Source organism: Lagopus muta, chromosome 9 (assembly GCF_023343835.1).
Source record: "Lagopus muta isolate bLagMut1 chromosome 9, bLagMut1 primary, whole genome shotgun sequence".
NCBI lineage: Eukaryota > Metazoa > Chordata > Aves > Galliformes > Phasianidae > Lagopus > Lagopus muta.
Window position 1 is genome coordinate 19,209,236 of NC_064441.1, and position 22,554 is coordinate 19,231,789.

At 52.4% G+C, this 22,554-nt stretch overlaps 3 protein-coding genes across 5 annotated transcripts; 2 read left to right on the forward strand and 1 right to left on the reverse strand.

Moving 5' to 3' along the window:
* Positions 1-167: 167 nt before the first annotated feature.
* On the reverse strand, positions 168-4,811 carry WDR53 (WD repeat domain 53). Of its 2 annotated transcripts, none has more exons than XM_048954934.1 (2): positions 4,313-4,811; positions 168-1,394 (listed from the first exon to the last, which is right to left on the reverse strand). In XM_048954934.1, the coding sequence occupies exons 1-2, from the start codon at positions 4,790-4,792 to the stop codon at positions 807-809; spliced, it is 1,068 nt and encodes a 355-aa protein (XP_048810891.1). In that variant the 5' UTR covers positions 4,793-4,811; the 3' UTR covers positions 168-806. The 2 variants fall into 2 exon arrangements, with proteins under 2 accessions (XP_048810891.1, XP_048810892.1); XM_048954935.1 differs by having other exon boundaries at positions 4,317-4,423.
* Positions 4,812-5,058: 247 nt separating this feature from the next.
* On the forward strand, positions 5,059-9,768 carry FBXO45 (F-box protein 45; the record flags this gene model as incomplete). The annotated part of the gene is made up of 3 exons (XM_048955214.1): positions 5,059-5,301; positions 5,373-5,729; positions 7,640-9,768. Coding segments are annotated over 3 exons (786 nt in total), but the record flags the coding sequence as incomplete, so codon positions are not given.
* Positions 9,769-11,361: 1,593 nt separating this feature from the next.
* NRROS (negative regulator of reactive oxygen species) lies at positions 11,362-22,515 on the forward strand. 2 transcript variants are annotated; one of them, XM_048955170.1, is made up of 7 exons: positions 11,362-12,442; positions 12,556-13,105; positions 13,715-13,867; positions 15,455-16,451; positions 16,688-17,538; positions 18,359-18,482; positions 18,729-22,515. In XM_048955170.1, exons 6-7 carry the CDS (start codon positions 18,375-18,377, stop codon positions 20,688-20,690), a joined length of 2,070 nt encoding a protein of 689 aa, XP_048811127.1. In that variant the 5' UTR covers positions 11,362-12,442; positions 12,556-13,105; positions 13,715-13,867; positions 15,455-16,451; positions 16,688-17,538; positions 18,359-18,374; the 3' UTR covers positions 20,691-22,515. The 2 variants fall into 2 exon arrangements, with proteins under 2 accessions (XP_048811127.1, XP_048811128.1); XM_048955171.1 differs by lacking the exons at positions 11,362-12,442; positions 12,556-13,105 and having other exon boundaries at positions 13,768-13,789; positions 15,455-17,538.
* Positions 22,516-22,554: the final 39 nt, after the last annotated feature.

The window sequence follows — 22,554 nt, forward strand, 5'->3', positions numbered from 1 at the left end:
TGTGAAAACTTCAGGACAACATGAAGGAAAAAAAAAAAGAAAGAAAAAAAAAGTATTCCTTTTTCTATTTTTTCTTCTTATTTGTCCATACCATGGGAACACTTCTTGACAAAATCTTGCACAGCACCTATGTTAGGCAGTATTAGAATGAATATAAACACACGGAAGCAGTGAGAGAAAGCATTTTATTAAGACAAATGGAGCTGTAATTTTTCTCTCTGGGAAAAACAGCTAAATGCAGACGACAGCTGACCCATTAGGCAGATGCTAACATTTTCCCCATCTTCTTTATTACTGCAGCGTGAAAAAAATCCAGTTAATGACTAGTAATCTGACTGCTTGCTAGTAAGTTAAGGCTTCTCTAGTCTTATATGCAAAATAATGAAAACCATACTTCCAAGAAACCCAGCTCAAGCTAACTGTGGGACAGTTGAATAGGGAAAGTAAAATAAAGCACTGAAATTGTGTGAAACTGAAGGAACTCAGTTACTTCTCTATTATTGGTCAGCATCCTCATTAAGCACAGAGGAATTCCCTGTTAATTTTATTCCTGTAACTTCAGTTACGTCAGGACAGTTATGAACTAATTGCCAGCCTACAAGAAACAGCTGCAGTGAGCACTACCAGCTGTAAAAATGTCACACCAGGCCAATGGCATCGTGAGATCTGTGTGAGAACACAGCGAATCCCTTGCCATTCCTGAGAATGCAGGAGGCCTCGTTGTTCAGTTCACTGCCAACAGATTTAATTGGAGTCATATTTCCAGTGTGGAGAAATGATTCTTCCCCACAAATTTGTTTCAGCACCTAAGACTCTGGCAACGGATAAACAGATATAGAACTACTCTGATCAGCAACTAATACTCTCCTGGAGCCTTTGATCTCTGTGCACGTGATCCAGTTCACCTTCTCTCCATGCTCAATGGTTAGCTTTGGTAACATTCTAGCGTGTTCATTTGAAGCCACTTTGTTGAGCTTTCCATCTTTTCTGGCAGTGGCAGCTGCTTGGCCCTTCCTTTTATGGAGCGACTTTGCTGGACTTTTCTGCTGCTTTCCAATGTCATTACTGACATCCCAGAGCAAGACTTTCCCATCGTTTCCCCCAGTCAACAACCAGTATGATTCCGGCATGAAGAGGACTTGTGATACTCCTAAACTATGACCTTTAAACTCCAGCTCACGTTCAAATTTGAGACCAGTCACTCGGAATATTCTGACTTTACCATCCTGAGCTCCGCAGCCAAAGATGTTGCCGCACGATGCGACAGACAGGGAATGTGCTAGTGGGGGGTTAAAGAGCTGGCTGGCTGACTGCAGCCTGTCTTCCTCTGTTCCACACTCCTGCAAGTTCGTGGTCCACAGGGGGCGAGCTTTCTGCAGGTTCCACAGCATAACCTTGGGAAAGATCAAAGGAATCAATCATTTATCCATTTTACTTCGAAGAACACCACCCGTACCATCTGATTGTTAAGTAGAATTGGTTCCTTTTGCTAACAAAAATAAGATAAAGGTTTTTGCTCAGGCAGAGCAGGGGCCACGGGTGAGCATAAGAGATGCAAGATCTGTTGTGCAAGACACATTTGAAGTTCACCTAACAAACATGGCAAATCTTTACCACATGCTTTCCAAGCCATGACTGTGCCCCTCCCAGCAGAATCAATGGCTCAGAACCCTAGAGCATAAAATGGATGGGAAAGCTGTTCTAAATGCTTTTCCATTCAACTCAGCAGCAGTAATCATGATATACTGCTCATCTTAATTATTTAAAAGGAGAGACAAGGAAACGTTAGCAGCAACTGAAAAGAAAGCTTCATCATTCTGAATGTCAGTTCTGTTTCTGCTACATAATTTTTCTAAGATAATCACTTCCTTTAATGTGTTTGAGAAACAGAATAGCAAAAGGTAACAGTAGTTCAGTCCCTGAATTTTAATCATATACGTATCTATGCACTTTTTATATTGCTTTAGATCTGGCTTGTCCTGTTAGCACATGAAGATAGAGCACACTCTTCCTTTTTTCTGTTTGACAGGGATCTCTTGGAAAGAGTCCAGCGGAGGGCCACAAAGATGGTGAAGGGCCTGGAGCATCTCTCTTATGAGGAAAGGCTGAGTGCACTGGGTCTGTTCAGCCTTGAGAAAAGAAGACTGAGAGGGGACCTGATCCAGGTCTATAAATATCTAAGGTGTGGGGGGCAGAATGGCGAGGCCGGACTCTTTTCAGTGGTGAGTGGAGACAGGACAAGGGGAAACGGCTGGAAACTGCAGCATAGGAAGTTCTGCACAAATGTGCACAAGAACTTCTTTACAGTGAGGTGACGGAGCACTGGAACAGGCTGCCCAGGGAGGTGGGGGAGTCTCCTTCTCTGGAGATGTTCAAGACCTGCCTGGATGCCAACCTGTGTGACCTGCTGTAGGGAACCTGCTTTGGCAGGGGGTTGGACTCGATGAGCTCTGGAGGTCCCTTCCAACCCCTACAATTCTGTGATTCTGTGATGAGATGGAAGCAGTTTGAGACTTGCTTTTGGAATGCCATGGCACCTGCAAGCTGCTCACTGTGCCTTCACATGAATCCTGCTTCTACCACAGAACAATTCAAGTGCTGCTGATTTATACTGCACCTGTCAAAATAATACTTTATTTTACAGTATATGAATACTTTTACAGTATGAATTAAGACTTTTTTTCAAGGCCAGCAGATCTCAAAGCACTCGGTCTCCTGCAGTACTGATAAGCTGTTTGCTTATCCAGAATCCATGTATTATTTCCTACTGCTTTTCTCTTCTACGAGTCACCGCTGCTGCTGCATTACAACTGCTTTGCTACCAAGGACGGGGAGAACTTTTCTGTGATGACTGTGCAAAGCAGAGTACATCAGAGCAGCCAATCTTAACACGTAAGCCAAAAACTCCATTCTCATCATGGACAGCATCAGCTTCATGAATTCAACAAGTGGTGACAAGCGTTCTGCAAAGTAAGTATGTTCTGCCCTCGTGGCATTTTCCCTGCTTCCATGGCACTTTTGGAAATAACACTAGCTACCAAAATTTCAGTTCTCATCAGCTGTTGCTGTTGTCTTTCTCACACAGAAATAGTATATTAATGGTTACAGTTCTGATAAAAGCTTTCCAGCCATTTTAGGGATCTGAATTTAAGCAACCTGTGTAAAGTGCTGAGCATTTACTGCCACATTTCAGTTCCTCTGAGATGAAGCTTCTCAAAGCACTCTATTCAAAATCCTGTCTCAATGGTGGACAAATGCAGAGAATTGTTTTAAACCTGGCAAAGTCAGAACTTGGGAAACTTCCAGCGATCAACCTTAACTTGAATAAATAGACTTCCAGAGTTTTGGCAAATGGTGGCTTTAAAATAGAAAAAAACAGTTTTTAAGAACACAGCAAAACGGCGTGATGCTGTCAAAGGAAAGTTCCCCTAACACCGCCAGAACCACAGAGAGCTCTGTAGAAGTGACAGTTTTCATCTCAGGCTAAAACAGGAACGTGGTCAGACCTCAACCACTGGAAAGGAAGTCCTGGGGTGGGTTCAGCCCAGAGCACAGGAACCGAGCGGAGCGGAGCTCCCCTCGTGGCGGCTGCAGCTCCTCACGGGGAGCGGATGGGCAACGGGGAGCGGATGGGCAGCGCCGAGCTGTGCGCTGAGGGAACGGCGTGGAGCTGCGTTGGGGAGGGGCGGCTGGGGGCAGGGAGAGGTTGTGCAGCACGGGGCGGTGGGCACGGCACAGCTCCAGCGGGCACGGCCCTGGTGCCAGAGCTCAGGGAGTGCTGGGACACCGCTGTGAGACATCGGGTTTGGGTGGTGCTGCGTGGGGCCGCGGGTTGGCCTCAGTCATCCTTGTGGGTCCCTTCTAACTTGGGATGTTCCGTGATTCTGTGTGGCACGCAGAGGACAAAAGTTCCGCCTGATAAGGCAGAGAAGAAGTGTAAAAGGCAAAGAACGTTCCACGAGGTTACTTCAAGCAGGGGATAAACTTAATGACATCCTCAGACCAGCCAGGTAGTTCAGTCTCTGCATTAAGCACTCCGGCTGCCATCCGCTCTGCCTTGGGCACTACGGCAGTGCTCTGCCTGCAGCCACCCGCTCGAGATAACCGCTGGTTTCACACGGTAGGACAGAACCGACGGAGGCACAGCTGCTCTCTGCCGTCCCTCGATTCCCCCGTGCCAACCACATCCACACCGCGCCTACCAGCGAAGCCCGAGGCGCAACACGGCACCACGCCGCAGGAAGGCCCCGCGCCCCGGCTCCGGGTGGAGACGCAGACAGCCCGCCATCACCCGCCCCCGGTACAAAGTCACCTGCATGTCCAGTCCACACGAGACGAGGCTCTGCGGCCTCCGCGGCCGAAAGGCGACGGAGGAGCAGATGTTGGCGTGCCTCAGGGAACGGACGACTTTCTCGCTCTCCAGATCCACGACCTTGACGGCCCCGGAGTCGTCCGCCGCGGCGAGCAGGTCCCCGCCGTCAGCGAGGGCCAGGCAGTTGATCTCGTCCTCGTTGAAGCGAAGACGCTCCACGGGCTCCCGCAGCGCCCGCACGTCCAGCAGCGCGACGGCCGCCCCGTGCGCGGCGTATAGGCGGTGCGGGCAGCGCGGGGAGAACGCCAGTGCCGCCACGTCGTCCTCGGCGGGGGCCAGCCGCAGCCGCCCCGCGGGGACGCCGTCCCGCCCCCACAGCGCCAGCTCACCGCGCTCGCCCCCCGAGGCCGCGGGCCCCTCGCTGCCGGCGGCGAGGCACAGCACGGAGGCGGAGTGGCCGCCCTCCCACCTGACCGCCATGGCCGCCGGCGCGGGGCCGCTCCTCCGGGCGCGGACGCCGGTTCCGCGCATGCGCGGCGGGCGGCTCGGGGCGGGCTGCGATGGCGGCGCGCGCCCCCTCGCCCTGAGGCCTCGGGCGGGCGGGCGGAGCGCTGGGCCCGGGCCCGCCGCCGCCCGCTGAGGGAAAGCCGCTCGGCGCCCGGCTCCGCGCCGCTTCCCGCGGCGCCTCCCCCCCCTCCGCAGCCCCTGCGCGGGGGGCGATGGCGGCGGGGCCCGGCGGCGGCGGCGGTGGCGGCGGCGGGGCGGCGGGGGGAGCGGGGTGGCGGCTGCCGGGGCGGGTGCTGGAGCTGGTGTTCTCCTACCTGGAGCTGCGCGAGCTGCGGAGCTGCGCGCTGGTGTGCAAGCTGTGGCACCACGTCCTGCACGGCGACGAGAACAGCGAGGTGTGGCGCAGCCTGGCCGCGCGCTGCCTGGCCGAGGAGGCGCTGCGCACCGACATCCTCTGCAACGTGCCCACCTACAAGGGCAAGGTGAGCCCGGCGCGGCCCCGCGCGGCGGTGACGCCTCCCGCGGACTGACCCCTCTTGGCTCCCCGCCCTAGGTCCGTGCCTTCCACCACGCCTTCAGCACCAACGACTGCTCCCGGAACGTCTACATCAAGAAGAACGGCTTCACGCTGCACCGCAACCCCATCGCCCAGAGCACCGACGGCGCCAGGACCAAGATCGGCTTCAGCGAGGGCCGCCACGCCTGGGAGGTGTGGTGGGAAGGGCCGCTGGGCACCGTGGCCGTCATCGGCATCGCCACGAAGCGGGCGGCCATGCAGTGCCAGGGCTACGTGGCCCTGCTGGGCAGCGACGACCAGAGCTGGGGCTGGAACCTGGTGGACAATAACTTGCTGCACAACGGCGAGGTGAACGGCAGCTTCCCGCAGTGCAACAACGCACCCAAGTACCAGGTGAGCGGGCAGCGGGCCCTCCGTGCGCTGCTGGGTGCCGCCCCGGCATCTCCCTGCAGGAGGGACTAGCTTCATCTTCACCACCTTCGCGGCCGTCCCGGACGGCTGGGTTGGAAGGGATCTTAAGCCACCCGCTGCCACCCCTGCAGAGGGCTGGCTGCCCCCACCGGCTCAGGCTGCCCACGGTCCCATCCAGCCCTGAGGGATGAGGCAGACACTCTCCTCTGCGCCCATTTCCTTTGTTTCTGCCTTCTTTCTCAAATACCGAGTGGGCGTTCATTGGAACACCGCATCCCCTCTGAAACAAAAGCTGACACCGCTCTCAGGAGCAGCGAGGCGGCTGTTGTCAGTGGCTGTTTCGGCCCTGTTGGCGGTGTGAGCAGAGGCCGTGCTGAGGCAGGGCCTCCTCGAGCCACTCGCTGGTTGCTGGCTCTCTGGGCGCCCTCCCACAGGTGACATCCTTTGGTCGGGCCGTGACGTGTGGGTGATTTTGGGTTACCAAAGCACAGGTGCTGCTCTGCTGTTCTGTCTTGCCGTGTTTATCTTTGTTCTCCAGGCCGCTCACACGGCCGCCTTTTGGCTGATGGTTTTCCTCACGTTGCATCTTCAGCTGTTTTGCGGTATAATTCCATCTCACAGTTTCGTGGCTTGGGATGAATAATGCTTTGTACTTCAGCTGTACATGAAGATCTTGGCATTAACTCAAGGCTGATATTTCTAAATTTCATGTAAAAGCTCACTGCCAAGCGCTTAGTTCAGTCTGGAAATGATACCTGCCATTTCTGCAATTAATAAGTAAATGTGGATCAAAGAGATGCAGATTTCACATTTCTTGATGTGTGAATTGGCCCTTTCCAGCCCTGCCCATTGGCAGTCTGTTCCTGCTGCCTGTCTGGGCCTTTCTGCACGGCAGGATGAGGAGAGCTTTTAAAGCCAGGAGAGCTCCCATGGGGACTGCAGGCTGAGCCGTGCTTGCAGTCAATGCTTCCTTCTTAAGAATTGGTGAGGGCTTGAATCAGCAATCCTTTAAAGCATTTTGTATTATTTGGTGAGACGTAGAATCATAGAGTCATACACGTACGGTCATCTGCTCATAGAATACGTACTGAAGGGAAATACACTCTTGTTAGCATTGGCTAGAAGAAGAATATGTTGGCTGGAAGGAATCCCTGGCGCTGCGGTTGTCTGGTGGAGAAGCAGAAGTTTGTGCTATCTCATGCTGCATTTGCTGCTGGTGCTTCTCGCTTCTGTTTATATTTGAAAGTAACGGGATAAACACAGGGAGCATCCTGTACAGCCTGCATTCAGCATTGGTTTTACTCACATCTGTCTATCTGTATTGTAGGTTTTGTGTGCCCATTTTGTCAAGCTTTGCACTGAATTATTTTTCTGCCTTGGTAAGGGAGCAGCCCTGTCAGTGATAGCACTCGTGCCATCAGAAGTAGGTTCTGGGAATATTGTGCACCTGGCATTTACCTTTCTAAACAACTTGTCTAACATTGTTCTTTGTAGACTCTACGGGTCATTGCTGGCAACAGAGCCCCTGGGGCTCTTGTAACCTGAGGCTATTACAACACTGTCAGGCTCCTGCGGTGCTCTGGAGCAGTGCTCTTGCTTATGCTGCTGCTGCAAGGTCTGCTTGTGAAGGGCTGTGTTCAGTGTTGTGAGGATGCTCAGGCCTGGGCTGCCCACAGGAGCAGGCAGCAGATGTACTGGTCCATGCGAGAGGAATGGAGACATCTCTGTTGTGAAAGCAGCAAGGAAAGCCTTGCTTTAATCTGTTCTGCTGTATTATCCGTGTATTTTGCTTTGGTAGTTTTTTGGGTTGCTTTTTTTGGTGTTTCCATCTGAATATATTGACTCTTTCCCTGTCTGTTTCTCCTCCCTCCTCTTCCCATCTCTGTTTCCAGATAGGCGAAAGGATTCGAGTTATCCTGGACATGGAAGACAAAACGTTAGCGTTTGAGAGGGGCTATGAGTTCTTGGGAGTTGCGTTCAGAGGACTGCCCAAAGTTTGCCTGTATCCAGCAGTGTCTGCCGTGTATGGTAACACAGAAGTGACTTTGGTCTACCTGGGAAAACCTTTGGATGGATGACGGATGGTTTCGTTGGGACGTCACGATGTGGATGACTGGGAGGAGAAATCTGCATGTTGGTTAGAGGGAAACATGTGTTAGAGAAAAAAATAAGTGTGTGTCCAAGAACCATCGAGGAAACCATACAGAATTTTGAAATGGAGGACCAGCCATACTTCAGGAATTGTTACATTTCCTCTTTCTACCAGGCCAGAAAAATCCTCAGGGTCGCAGTTGATTGAGTGGGAAGCTGACACGTGCATGTTGCAACAGATTTCATTGCTAGGATGGCAGTGCGTGACCTCAGATATTTAAGGAAGGATTTGATATAAAACTGCTTGCGGAAATTAACCCGAGGTTTGTAAGTCGTGTGTTTTGTGAAAGACTCCCATTTTAAAACTGCTTGTGCCTCCCCTTCCCTTCCCTCCTCGGGGCTGACGTGGGTACTGGGGAGAGCGAGTCTGGTTGGGTTTTACTTACAGTTTTTAAAGTACCAAGAAGAGCCGTCTGTCCAGGCTGCCCTCCTCTGGGATAACGATATCAAACGTGTGCAGCTATTTTTAAGTGTATTTTAAGAATTGTATATATGGAACACGTGGAAAAGAACAGTCACATCAAAAAGAAGGGTTTGCTTTATTCTAACTGGGGTGGAATTTCTTGAAGGGGCTTCAGGAAAACTTTGAATGACATTCATGTAAGTGTGCTTCTTCTGTTGTGTTGTAGAGCATTGGGAATGCCCTTGTGGAGTATGGTGCTGCGTGGATTCTCTTTCTGTGTAGCTGAAAGCTTCCGTAGCTTCAGCAGTAGTTCTGTTCTCCCTGGGAAACACAACCAAAATTGCCCTGGAAGTTTTGTTCTTCCAAAATTTGTGGTCCACCTTTAAGAAAAGAAGCTGCAGCACGGTGCTGAGCTCGTCTTCATTTCCACGTCAAAAGTACAAGGTTTTAAAAGCACCCTTATGCTTTCTGGTCAGTGCTGTCTGTGGGCACTGCAGGAGGGCTCCTTTGGTGGGGCACTAAAATCTGAGAGCTGTGTGTCTGCCTGGCTCTCAGCACCCATTTCTTTCGTGCTGGCATTTCCAAGAGCAAAGCAGGCTGCTTCAGTTATCTATGGTGTGATTTTAGGGGGGGGAGGATGAAGTTTTTGTGCAACCTCTTCTTAGTTTTGTGCTGGAGAATGTGAGCTGCTTCATCTCGGATGCTGACAGTTCTCTGAGCAAGAGGAATGTCTCTTAGGCCACTGCTTGTTTTCCCCCCTTTATTCAAGCAATTGGAGGAAAGCAAGTAACTGAGATGCCTCATGTGCTGCTGAAGAGCTGTCCTTGCAGTGCTTTTTACACAGTAAATAACCAAGTTGTGCACTGGAACAGAGAATGTGCATTATTACCATTTAAAAGGATTTATAGTATTTATTTGTTTTATGTGTTGCTTAGTGCTTAAAGGCAGTTTGGTATCGAGCTCAATTTCTCTTGGCTGTGTTAAAGAAACAAATGATACGGTGAGAAATGATGTTTTAAATGGTACTGAGAGCAACTGGCTGATGAAGTGAGACCGACACCAAGTGAGTACCTTCCTGGAAAACCAGTTATGAGCGTTGGTTGGATTAAACTGCAGGGCTCACGTGTGCCTGGCAGAACTGGAGGAGGGAAATGGGAAACAAAATCCTGTCCTGTTTCACAGAGTAAGATCTTTGCTGAGGTGTGAGCTGTTCTCGGTCAGCTGTGGCTGCTGTGCTTGGTCGTGAATCCAATTAGATGTAAGTAAACCCTGAGAACTTCGGAGGAGTTTCGTGAAACGAAGATTGATTTCCATTCTTCAGACTGCGTCTTACCCTATAAATTATTTCCCTCTAAATTAGATGTGGTGAAAGCTGAACATTCCTTAAGGGTGGGTTTGGGGGGGAACTCACTTACGTAAAACTATAACTTATTCCTGGAGACCAATGCTGGCTGTACAAAATATTAAAATAAACTCTGCTATAATTCACAAGGACTCATCTGTGTGTGTTGTTGCAACGACCTCTGCAGCGGTTTGGTGTGGTGGAACAAAACTTCTTATCTTGAGGAGGATGGTGGTGCTGGGGCTGTGCGATTTGCTGACTGTTCAGGAAGGAGAACCTCGGGGGTGGTTACAGGGAGCTCGATAGCTCTGCTCCTCAAATTACCCCCTTTTCACAGCTGGAGGTCTTCCAGTATGAACTGGGAGGTGTTGGGCTCAGTGCTGCCCTGCTGCTGCAGGAGGTGCCTTGGAAGGTGCTTTTTGACTGCTTGTTCAGCAGCCTTAAAAATCACACTGAGAGAGGAGGTAGCAGACCTAGGTATGAACAGTGTAGGGTATCTGTGCTGCCAGCTCCAGTTTAACTCTCCTCCACCAACACATTTTGACTAACCAGACAGCTGTTTGCTTGCAGCTCTTCCCACTTGGTAAATCGTTTTGAAACCGTCTTTATTCATCTTCTACACTTCAGGCTTGGAGTATTGAGAAGGAAGCAGACATCAAGATTGCGTTTGAGGAGGTGAGAAAGGGGGGTTACAGGAGAGGTTTAGAGTACTGACCAGATTCACACAGCTGGAACAGTGATTTGGGAATGACCTGAGCTCTGGGCACAGGGGGGGACAAGGCAGTGGGGTCTGGCAGCCTGCACAACCTTATCTTGCAGGAGAACAGGGGATGTAGGAGGCAGCTCTCCTGTCCCCTGCACACTGCACCCAGCGTGCTCCTCCCTGCAGCTCTCCTAAGCTTGTTCCCATGCTAGGACTGTTTTGGTGGGGTGAGGATCTAGCAGGTGTAAGATTTAATATGTGTAGTCAGACCCTATGCTGAGGTGTTCCTGCTTATTTTTTTTCTTCTTCTTTTGCAGCTTTTCCAGCCTTAACTGTAAGAATTGCTGATCCCTAGAGCGCTTGGTGCCTCCTCGGATTCTTTTGGTGCTTGCACACATGCTGTGTTAGGTTCTGCTGGGCTGGGCTGGCTTCAGGCTGTGCTGCTTTGTTCTGGGTAAGTTGTTGGAATGGGCACCCAGTGCATTTGTGCTGCTGCTTTGAGCAGAGTGCCTTCTATGTGCTGTTTTTGATGGTTTTGCTTTTCATTCCCACCTGTGTGCAGCAGCATGTAGCGATAAGCTCTGTGTGACATGATTTAAATATACAGAGCCTCTGTACTGCTGGGGGACAATGAAAGAGCAGTTGAGCCATGCAAATACCCCTTTTCTGCTCTCAGTTCCAAAGGCAAGCTTTGTGCCTTTTCCAGGTTCAGCAAAGAGGAATTCCGTCTTGCACAAGGCCCACAGACCGTGCTCTGTAGACATGAACTTCACTCTTGTGATACCAAGTTCTTGATTTGCCAGAGCAGATCAATTGCAGATTTAATGCCTGGGCTTCATGCAGTCTGTGGGTGTTGCTCACACAAGCTTCATTAGATGGGGGGCACCAAGGAGAGCTCAGATGTGCTCTTGGTAGCTTGTGAGGGTAAGAAATGGCACTGGAGCTTTCACAGTGATCTGTTTCCAAATGCATGTGTATGGCTGTGGTCCAAACAGCTGAAAAGTAACTGATGCTGTGGCAACAGGCTGCAGGCTGGGGCAGGATCTCCAACCCAACCACACATGGCAGATCATGTGGAAAACAAACAACAAAAGAGGGCTGAGATGCTGTGCAAGTTGGAGCAGCCATAATCAATAATCAGAGGAGACTGTGTTGTGGTCGGGAGCTCTGAAGCACTTTCCAAAATCACTGAGAATTTGCTTTTAAGTGCTGAGCTTTTGGCTGATGTCTCCATGAGGGTGTTGAGAAGAGAAGAGGTCTGATGTTGGTTAGCCGAAAATGGGCTGGAAAAAAGGGATTCTGTGAGTTACTTTGGAGTCAAGTGAACAACTGCACGGAGCATTTTCCCTTCCTCAGCGTGTGAGCTGACTGCTTTGGCCAAGAGCAACATCAGCTGCCCATAGCTTACATAGATCAGTCACGTGTAGGCCCCACAGTCCTTCAGGATATCTGGTATTTCTTCATTGGTGGCGAAACAACTCACTGCTGGGGAGATTTCTCTTAAAGCATTTTTTCTGCTTAAAATGCAGTGGTGCATGCATTTCTGGGAGTCCTGTGTGAGCCTGCTGCGAGCAAATGCCATTTGCTGCTGTAATTTTTGGCCACGTTTCAGGTGACAAAAGGGGAGCAGATGGCTGTGATGTGATGGGCTGCATCCGCGTGTCCGTGCACAGGCTGAGCTTCTGTTGCTGCGGATGTAGCTGTGTTCTTCTGCCTCGGAGTGCCACAGCCAACTGGAACACGTTAGGTTTTCTCTCCCTGTACTGCTGAGCCGTATTTCTGAATTGCCTTGAAATGTGGATGTGTTTTCCAGATGGCTCTCTCTATTTTTTGCTCTTCCACTTTCACGGAGATGATGACAGCAGCAATGAATTAAAATAACATTTGTCCTGGGAAGAGTTGGGTCATACCTAAAAGAGATGTAAGAGCAGCTGTATGGGAGGCAACAGCCCTCAGCAATTCCTGAGCCCTCACATTTCTGTATTGATACCTCAGTTTTGGCCAAGTCTTTACATTTCTTCTCATTTTGACTTTATTACCTGCGTGAGCTTTATGTTTGTTGCCCAGCAAGATGGAATATTGCTGTTGAACTGGAGGTAAGCTTCTGGTTTGTTACACTTTGCCTAAAGTTCAGGATTTGAAAGTGCTCCCTTTCCTCGGGTGTTAGGGACTGTGGCTTACTTCCCTTCCTCTTATCTCCCTTTGTTAGCCTATGGAATCTGCCTCTCCTCGGCCTCTGCATAGGAAGGAACTTCCTGCTGATCTGACTGCTTCCAAGCCCGTGTTCCACAATTCCACAAGGCTGGCATGTTATAAATAGCCCTGGACACCGGCAGGAGCATGGCCATGAGTGCTGCATGTGCTGCTCTGTGTCGGCTCAGGGCTGGCTCTTGCACAGAGCAGACAGTGCTGTGCAACCTGCAGCCAGCAAACTGCACTGCTGAGATGTGTTCTGTGATCCTTTTCACAGTGACAAAACGAGTTTTTAAGCGGTGAGGAGGACGACGTGTTTGTTTTATCAAAATTATCCTAGACAACCTGGCACTAAGGTCTAATTTAGTTGAAAGGGAGAATGAATGAAGTGGTAAATAAAGACCGAAGGCTTTTCCTTCAGACGATGCTGAATCTGCTGATCTCTCCTCGACGCAGTGTTTGTCATTGTGTTCTGGGGATGGTGTGACCTCAGCACGAGTTCTCACACCTCCCAGCAGAGGGCAAAGCGAACAGTGCTGCGGGAGCACCGACTGGAACGGCTGAAGGTTTGTGCAACATTCATGCTTCGTGCAGAACCTCTACTGCTATTCAACATCCCCTTCTCCTTTTGCTTTTATCACTTTTGAAACATACTTCTTCATTGGAACTCTTGGTCCTGCGGTTAGGGTTAAGGTTATGGGGTGAGCTGGGAGCCCGAGGTCACATGCAGAGGCAGAGGAGGTTTGGGGGCTCAGGTGCAGTCAGTCCCATATTGATTTGGTTTGCTTTGTCACACACTGCTTTCCATCCCTTTGGGTGTCTGTCACCGGTGTCCAAAGTGAAGCCATCAGAAGATGATTGAATGTATTCCATCCAACAGCAGTGGTTGAAAGAGGATTTTAAAATAGAATTTGCTGTATGTTATTACAAGCGTTGCTTGTTCTGCAGTTTTGCAAGCCACAAGAACAAGGTGTCTTTCCTGCCATGCCTGCACTTGCAGATCTGTTGCAAGCTAGCTGGGTTTGTTTCATGTTTGCTTGATTTATTTTAACTTCTAATCCAGACTGTTCTTCTATTGTTAAAGGCTCTTTGGTTCTGTGTTTACCTGCAGGCAGTGTTTGAATGGAGGAAAGTACAAAGGTGTAACCCTGTCTGCTCTTGTCTTTTGTGTGAAGTGTCTGATCTTCCTGCGAGCTCTCGGCTTCTGCAGCTCAGCCTCACCTCACTTCATCCAGACAGCAGCACTGAGGGTGTGTAAGGACCGCCTGCCCTGGGACCTTGGTGTGCCTGCAGCGTTTTGTTGCTCAGTACCTGTGCTGTGTCCCCAGGTGCTTCACTGTTGGCAAAGTGATTTATTGTTGTTTTAATCCTTCCCTGAACTTACGATTTCAGGTCGTGAACCTGCTCTCATTTTCACAGAAGCCTTCACATCCTTAGAGGTGTGCATTAAAGCCGGGGGCAGATGTGAAAACAGCTGTTTTACAGCAGTGTGTGTGCCACAGCTACAACATCATTCCCTTGCATGCCTTCACACTCAGGTAGAGACCAGCAGTAAGACACACTGTCAGCCCCAGAACCTGCTGTGTCTGTTTGGATCAGCCCATCAGCTGGTGAGCTGAGAATGGAGGGAAGACAAAGCTGATTGATGTCAAAGCACAGACCTGTTTGCAACCCATGTGGGTGAGCAGGTGCTGTGTGTGCTCCCTCCCCAGACCCATCAAATAAGGGAGAGTGGAGCTGGGTTGCGCTCCAGCCACAACCCCCTGCTGCCCATTCACAGCATGGTGCTGGCTGCACCTCCACTGCTAGGGAGATGTTGGTAGTTGGGAGCTGAGAGCCTGCTGGTGGGGACATGGGGCGTTCCTTCAGCATCCTATGCTTAGGAGACCAACAGCTTTTAAGTAGTAATCGTGAAGGTGGGCTCTCTCTGCTTTCCTGAGGGCTGTCAGTGTGTAACTTTGTGTTTCTGAGTGCTGGACAAACCTGCCAATAAGGAAAAGATATTGACCAAAATGGTTTTTGTGTGGTATCCTGAATACTGCCATGGGTAAAGCTTTGCAGCCTCCATGTCCCTTTTAGCAGCAGGCAGTGGGTGTCCAGATGAGGCCAAGAAGGGATGGGGAGAGGAGGCTGCACCACTCCCTGGGCACTGGTCTGGGTTTTTGTTGGTTTTTCTGTTGGGTTTTGTGCTCAGTTGGTTGAATGCTTTTCTCTGGATCCCATGTGAGATGGTCACCTGAGCCCTGGTGAGTCTGCAGGACAAACAGACATATTTGCATTTCACCTTTAGCTGTTAACTAAAGACTTTCAGCTGCTCTTCTCAGTGTGAAAATCATAGGATCATTAAGGTTGGAAAAGACCTTTAAGATCATGTTCAATTCTAACCCGTCCCACCATGCCCACTGATGACATCCCTCAGTGCCACATCTCCACAGATGGTGACACCACCACCCCCTGGGCAGCCTGTGCCGTCCAACCTGACCCTCCCCTGTCATAACTTAGGGGCCATTGCCTCTTGTCCTACCGCTGTTATCTGGGTAAAGGGGCCAACTCACAGTGGAGCAGAGAAAGGAGGATCTGCTGCGTTCACTGACACATCTCCCTGAGCTTCACCCCTCTTGTGTTCCTGTTCTTTTTGTGTCTGGGAGGAGGACAATCTCAAACCGAGACCCAAAAGCCCACGCTGAGCCTTTTCCATTTGTGGCTGCAGGGATGAGCTCTGAGGTGTGATGGTGTCACTTCAGATCGGGCTTTGTTAAATAGGAGCCCCTGACCTGGCAGTTTGCTCTGTTTTCTTACATTAGACAAGGAATACGCCCAGCAGGAGAGCAGAGAGGGGACATGCTCTGTCAAGAGCTGAGATGGTTTCACTTCCCTTTGCTCTAATGACACCATTTCTCACTTCTCTTCAGCAGAACAGCATCTGGAAAGGACTGCGGAGGGGAGCTGGGGTCGTGCCATTGCTGGGTGATGTCATGGAGTGCCTCATCAGTACCTCCTCCTTTGGGTGAATTCAGAGCTTCTGGTTGTGACAGGTTTATGCCAAAACTGTGCGTAGATGTGCTGGGTAGTGCCACAGAGATCAGATACAAAGCTGAGATCAGTGTGTCCACATCGTGCAGCCCTATGAGGAAGCGTGGGCAACGTGCAAGCAAACAGCAAACCGTGGGTATAAGTAGCTCACTTGCAAGGCCTGCAGCTCCTGCAGAGATCTCAGGGAAGGGTCAGCAGTTCTCCCTTCTCGCTGCTCCCACAGGTGCTTTGTGAGCAGTTGTGCAGAGCATCCACATCAGCACTCAGGTCTGCGGTGCTGAGCCCTCATGCTGGCCGCTGGGGAAGCGTGGGGGAAACGAGGTGGCTTCTGTGGCTCCCTGCTCCCTGGCCCACTTCCTCCTTGCTTACGTTGGTGGAGGTGGGAGACAGAAGAGCGCAGACCGCAGTGCTGGAGCCAGTCCAGGGATGGGAGCTGGGAAGTGGATGTGGCCAGGCTGCTGACCGGCACCCATCTTTCCCTTCCTGCCCACCCCACGCTTCCAGAAATGGCTTTTTGCTTTCTACTGAGACCTATTTCTGCCTTCCCTCTGGGCCCTGGGTTAAATGAGGGATCCTCTCTCACAGTCACTCTGCATTGGAGGCCACGTCCTCAGCCAAACAGCCTCTGTTGCTCAACCTGAAGGTGTTGTGCTTGCAGCTGCTCATGCTGGTGGCTCACCTGGTTCCCTTTGGGCTGCTGCTCGCTCTGCTGGGCTGTTTTCTTCCACCTCCCCGAGGTGACTGCAGCTGTTGGTGTGACAACCTGTGAAGGCGAATGAGCCAGCAAACTCCATACTCCACTCTGAGCAGTCTGCCCTGCGAAGCAATACTCAGCATTACAGGCTTCTCCAGATTCCTTCTCTCCAAGGCTGATGTGTGGTGAGGATGCTGTGGGACCTCCCGGCCCTGAGGCCACCCTCTGCCAGCTCCTGCCCTTCTTCTGAGCAAGTGTCCTTGTGGTGGGCTGGGGACCAGGAGGGGTCTGCAGCTGTCTGCTGGTGCTGGTGACCTCGAGTAACACCCTGGGAATTTTGCCCCACTGCGGACTTTCTGACATCTGCTCTGGTTCGCTTTTGAAGGCTGAGTGCTTCTCTCTTTTCCTTCTTGATTTTCAGACTTCAAACTTCCTTGAAAATGCAGGAAATGAAACCACGGGGCCTTTTTTTGTGAGCGATGCGGGAGCATTCAGCCTCCTTCCAGAGAAGAAATGAAATTCAGGGTAAAAGCAAAAAAAGAAAAATCTCCCAGGTCACGTATGCTGGCTGCAGGCGCTTGGGGGCTGCTGTGAGCAGATGCCCAATGGGTCGGGGTCACCCAGACAGTGAGGTGTCTGGGAGGGCGACTGGGGAGGTTGGCAGTGGGAAGGGAGGGCAGGAGCTGTCCAGCACAGCTTCACCCCGACCTCCACATCGCTTGGGAGCTTCCCATGTTGGGATGGCGCGGACCTGCACCAAGGTGCTGCGTTTACCCAAATCCTGAGCAGCCACGGAGGACCCTGAGCATCCCAACCTGTGCACTGCAAGAGGCTGGGTGCTGCTGTCCTGAGGCGGGCTCCCAGCATCTGGGAACACGGGTTTGGGAATGCTGAGAACGGTATTGGCCCCTTTCTTCTTCTTCCCCTGCAGGAAATGCGGTGAGGTTGAACCCAACCACCACGAGCAGCCCCAGGCCGGTCCCGCTGAGCCCTGGGGCCCTGCCCACAGCCCCCACCCCGTGGTTCCTCCTTGCAGCTGGGGCCGCCTGCGGGTGCACGACCCGGGGTGTGAACGCCTCGCCGCGCTCTCTGCCTCCATGTGACTGCAGTTTCCGTTCGCTCCTTCCGCAAAGCCCGTCTCAGCGCTCGGCAGAAAGCGGGTGGGAGAACACCTTGTTGGTTTGCATCCGGCCCCACGGAACCCCCCAGTGCAGTGGAGGGGCTGCAGGCCGCAGGATGAGCTGCTGCAGGCCCCGCGCGCTGCTACGGGTGGTGAGTAGCTGCCCCCCAAAAATGTGGGAGGATGGAGAGTGGAGGCCAAAGCCGGACAGCAACAAGGCAGTGGTGGGGGAAAAGAAAAGGGGTTTGGGTGCTGCTGCCAAGCTGGAGCTGAAACCCTTGGGTTTTTGGGGAGTGGTGCTATGGTGGGGACACCAAGGACCTGGCGTGGAGGTTGAAGGCTCAGAGGGGTGCTAGCTTTCACCTAGAGAAAGGGGTCTTTCTCCGGTCCCCTCTGGGTTTGGTATCAGCTTCCTTCTTTCAGCTGTCCCAAGGACAGAGATAACCCAGGAGGTGTCCCTGGTTTACCTCCAGCCGTGAGGCTCTGGCTCCCCAAGCAGCCAAAAATAACCTCCGATCGCTTCTTCAAGCACCAGCAGCTATGAGAAGGCTGAGCCCTCAGCAAGCCCTCGTTGCTCATTTGCCTGAACTTCAGCTTTCACCCCAGATGCAAATGCTGGCAGCTCCCAGCTCACAAAATAAGCAACAGGGGCCCTTGTGCTGAAAAGCAGCACTTCCCCAGATAGTGCTGGGATTGGAGTGTTGGCACTGGGGAGGAGGCTGCAAGCTCCAGGAAGGCTGGCTGTGGTTGGGTGATATCTGCCCTGCAGAGCTGTGTTCCATGTGTGCTGCCTGTCCCTCGCTTTCCCCTGTCCCATGGGGGTCCCTGTGCTGTGGGTGTTAGCTGGGCAGCTTGTGGTGGCCAAGTGCTGCAGGCAGGAAGGTGTGTAAGAGTGACCGTTGCTGTCCTGGAAGCCCTGGGGATGCTGGTGAACTGACCGTGCTGCAGCTCCTGACTTCTCTGTCCCCACAGGAGAGCTTCTGCTGAGATGGAGGCTCTGCTGCCTGTTCTCTCCCTGCTCCTGGTCCTTCTGGCAGTAGGATGCGGAGATGGGGCGGGCACAGCATGGGCCTTGTCTCCTGGTGGTTGCGAGCAGGTAAGTCCTCCCTCTTGCAAATCCTTGCCCTTCTGACCTCTTGATTCTCCTCTACAAGCCCCAGGCACCTCAGCTTCTGCAGGCTTTCTCCTCCCAGCTGCTGGCCTGGCACTGGAGCTGAGATTTGGAGTGGGACAATGAGGCTTTACCTGAGGAATTGCCTCCATCTCACTGTTATCCCCAGTCTTATCATTTCCCCATCTCATGCTTCACAGTGAGGTGTTCCATGTCCCCTTCTTGCCGTAGGTGCAGAGCACTGCAGACTGCAGGAGGAAATGGTTGAGCTCCGTCCCTAGAAATCTGCAAGGTGACATTGAAGAGCTGTTGCTGGATGACAACACTATCCGGGTCCTGGGCCGTGCCTCTCTGTTCTCATACCACCAGCTGAAGCACCTCAGCCTGACCAAAAACCGGATGGAGCTCATCGAGCCTGGTGCCTTCCTGGGCAGCCAGGGCCTCCACGCTCTATCCTTGGCAGACAACCTTCTCTTCACCAACTACTCACTAACAGCAGCTGCTCTTTCTGCTTTGCCAGCCTTGAGGACGCTCGATCTAGCTGGGAATCATCTCACTGAGGGCATGGTATCTGTTTTGCTCAGCAACCTGTCTTCCTTGGAGTCCTTGTCTGTGGCTAGGAATGTCATCATGAGACTGGACTCTTCTGTCTTCTCCAACCTGACGCAGCTCTTGGAGCTGAACCTGGAGAGGAACTACATCTTTGAGATTGACCAAGCTTTTGAAGGGCTGCAGAGGCTGCAGAGGCTCAACGTGGCTTACAACTACATGACATGCATTGTGGACTTCAACCTGACCCAGCTCCGGGTGCTCAATGTCAGCTACAATATCATCGAGTGGTTTCTGGCCCTGGAAAGCGATGACCTCTTTGAGCTGGAGGTGCTGGACCTGTCCCACAACCAGCTCCTTTTTTTCCCCGTGCTGCCCCGGCAGAGCAAGCTGCACTCTTTGCTGCTGAAGGACAACGAGATGAGCTTTTACCAGCTCCTCCCCAACGGCACGTCCCTGGAGAATGTCACCGTGCAGTTCCTGCTCATCGATGGCAACTCCACCAACATCACGACGGTCAAGCTGTGGGACGAAGTCTGCTATAGCAACCTCTCCTCCCTGCGTCTCCTGGACATGAGCCAGAACCAATTCTGGTACCTGCCGGAGGGTTTCCTGGCCAAGATGCCCGCTCTGACCCACCTGAAGCTCAACCAGAACTGCCTGGAGACCTTCCACGTGTCGGAGCGGGACCCCTTGGCCATGCTGACGGATCTGGACCTCAGTCAGAACCTGCTGACGGAGCTGTGGGAGGACGCGGGCGCCGGGCCCTCCCTGCCCAACCTGCAGCTCTTCAACCTCAGCACCAACCTGCTGCGGGCGCTTCCTGCCGGCATCTTCACTCACACAAAGCAGATCACTACAGTTGACCTCAGCTACAACCGCCTCGACCTGTGTCCCCAGCCGGCTGTTTTAGGCCGGAGCGCTCCCTGCGTGGACATCAGGGGCCTTGCCACCCTGACCCGCCTCTCCTTGGCCGGCTGCGGTCTGCGGAACCTGGGTGGCCACCCCTTTCGAGGGACGGCCCTGACTCATCTGGACCTCTCTGACAACCGGGAGGCTCTGTCAGGGGACCTGGGGTGGCTGCGGGACCTGGCTGCGACGCTGCAGGTGCTGTCCCTCCGCAACACCAACCTCTCCTCCACCTCGGTGGATTTCTCGGCCCTCCAGAGCCTGGTGGGACTGGACCTGTCGGGGAACACCCTGACCGCCCTCCCCGCCTCGCTGGGCGCACTGAAGCTACGCAGCCTCGACCTGCGGGACAACAGCCTGACGGCGCTGCCTGCGGACGTGGCGTGGAGGCCGCTGGGGAGGAGCCTGCAGGAGCTCTACCTCAGCCGTAACCCCTATAACTGCTGCACGCTGGGCTGGTGGGAGGCCCTGCAGAGCATGGAGCGCCTGCGTGTCCCCGACGGGCGTGAGGTGACCTGCAACTACGACTCGCAGCGGCTGAGCGCATGGCTGCTGCCCGAGCCCGTCCTGCAGGACTGCCGCTGGCGGACGGCCGACATGGCCCTGCTCTACCTGGTGCTTGCCCTGCCCACCTGCCTGACGCTGCTGGTGGCCTTCACTGTGCTCTTCCTCATGCTGAAGCCAAAGCTGCTGAAAATGGTGAAGAGGCGGTGTGGGGTGTCCGGCCCGTACTGATGGCTGAGGAGGACGCAGGGCCCTCTTGGGAGTGAAGGCGAGCAAGCGGGTGGGGGATTGAGAACTTGCATCCATCTGGTGGCCCAGAAGTGGTGTTTTGGGCTGCCTGGGTGCTTGCTTTTATTTATTCACACTGCTGTGGTCACCCTCCATGTGTAACCACAGAGACGTGCCCAGAGGCCAGCACAAAACTGGCACTTGTGCAGGTGAACTTCCACAGTGAATGTTTCACATCTGCGTGTTTTGGAGGGCAAGGGCCGCAATCCACGCGTGAAAAGGTAAAATGGAGAAGAGTGGCAGATCTTATTTCACTGGATCTGTCAGTGAGACTTCAGCCTTAGGGTAAACCACTAAGAACAGAGGGACCGGGACAGTGACCGTTCCCCCAGCAGCGCGGTCCCCGTCTCACACTGCACTGGTGGTGGCACCACTGCTGGCAGTGCCTGCTGTGCCAGTGAGACAGAACCTCAAACCTCAGTACAATACTGGCCGAAAGACACGAGAATAAATTATATTTCTGGTAATGTTGTTTCATCTGTTTATCTCTCCTGGTTGTTGCGTGCTTTGCGATCAACGGGGCAAGCTCTGAGCGTGGAGCTGCAGGAGAAGATGCTGCAGAAGCAGAGCCAGGCACAGCACTGGAAAGATTTGGAGAAGGCCATCACATCCACCCTTGCATATGGCTGGGTTTTTTGCCCTATTTCAGATAGAAATAGCCAAAAGAAGATCAAGTGCCAGCTGGGGGATCCTTCAGCCTGTTTCAGCCGCTCTCCTGCTCATGAGCAGCTCACCCAAGGGGCAGTGGAGACCTACAGTGACAGCCCTGGATGTCCTCCAGCTGCTCCCACTGGTGCCAGGCACTACAGCCACGTTTCGGTATCTCTCTGCCTGCTCTGGCCTTGGTATGTGGATGCAGATGTGCACCGTCCTCACCTGTATGCTTGCAGGCAGGTGAGGCTGTCATGGTCTGGACAGTGGGCAAGCAAGACACAGAATCTGTGGGATGAGCAGACACAGAGGGTAGGTGAGGTTTGGCAACATTCATGCAAAAAGCCACTGCAAAAATCTGGTTTGAACATATCAGCATCCTCAGGCAGGGGGAGATGCCTGCATTGCTCAAGATGCAAAACATGGAGGGTAAGAACATGGGCTGTGCAGCCTTGATACATGAGTATGCTGGAGGAAGTGTGCGTTGGGCTGCTCTGCTGCTCAGGGAGGATTTTTTTTCTTAGGGAAAGTTGTTTCTTTAGGGGGAGGCATTTCTGGAACACTGAGACATCATATATAAGTCTGTTGGAGAGCAAAAGCAAGGGCATTCTGAAACCTTCCCCTAGGATGCAATAAATCACCCACAGAGCACCTGGCCTGCAGAGGAAGGAGATGCCTGCATCCCCCCACCGTGTGGCAGGCTGCCCTCAAACCACACTCAGGTCTGACAGCCTCAGCTGGTGAACGAAGCCTGGGACTTTTCTTGCTGCTAGAACTCTACATTCAGCCTGAGACAAGCTGGGCTTCTTTCTCCTGTTACACCATCATCAATTAAAAAGTCACTTTGCAGGCCGCAATCACTGGCTCAAGGCTTTGCTCACATAGGGGCCTCCCTGGCACTGCCTACAGTGAGCTGGGAACTGCAGTCTGATGAGGCAGCAGTGGGAAAGCCTTTGTTTTACCCTAAAACCACCCCTAGGCTTGGTGACTTTCTACTGTACTATCTCTATCTATTTATTTCAAATCATGTAAGCACATTTTCTGAGAGGTGAACACCATCCCTGGCAGTGTAAGGAAGGAAAATGTCTCCTTTTGTCTCTTGGAATTCACTGCATCTCCAAAGACTTGTTTTTTAAATATTCAGTTCTTTTAAATG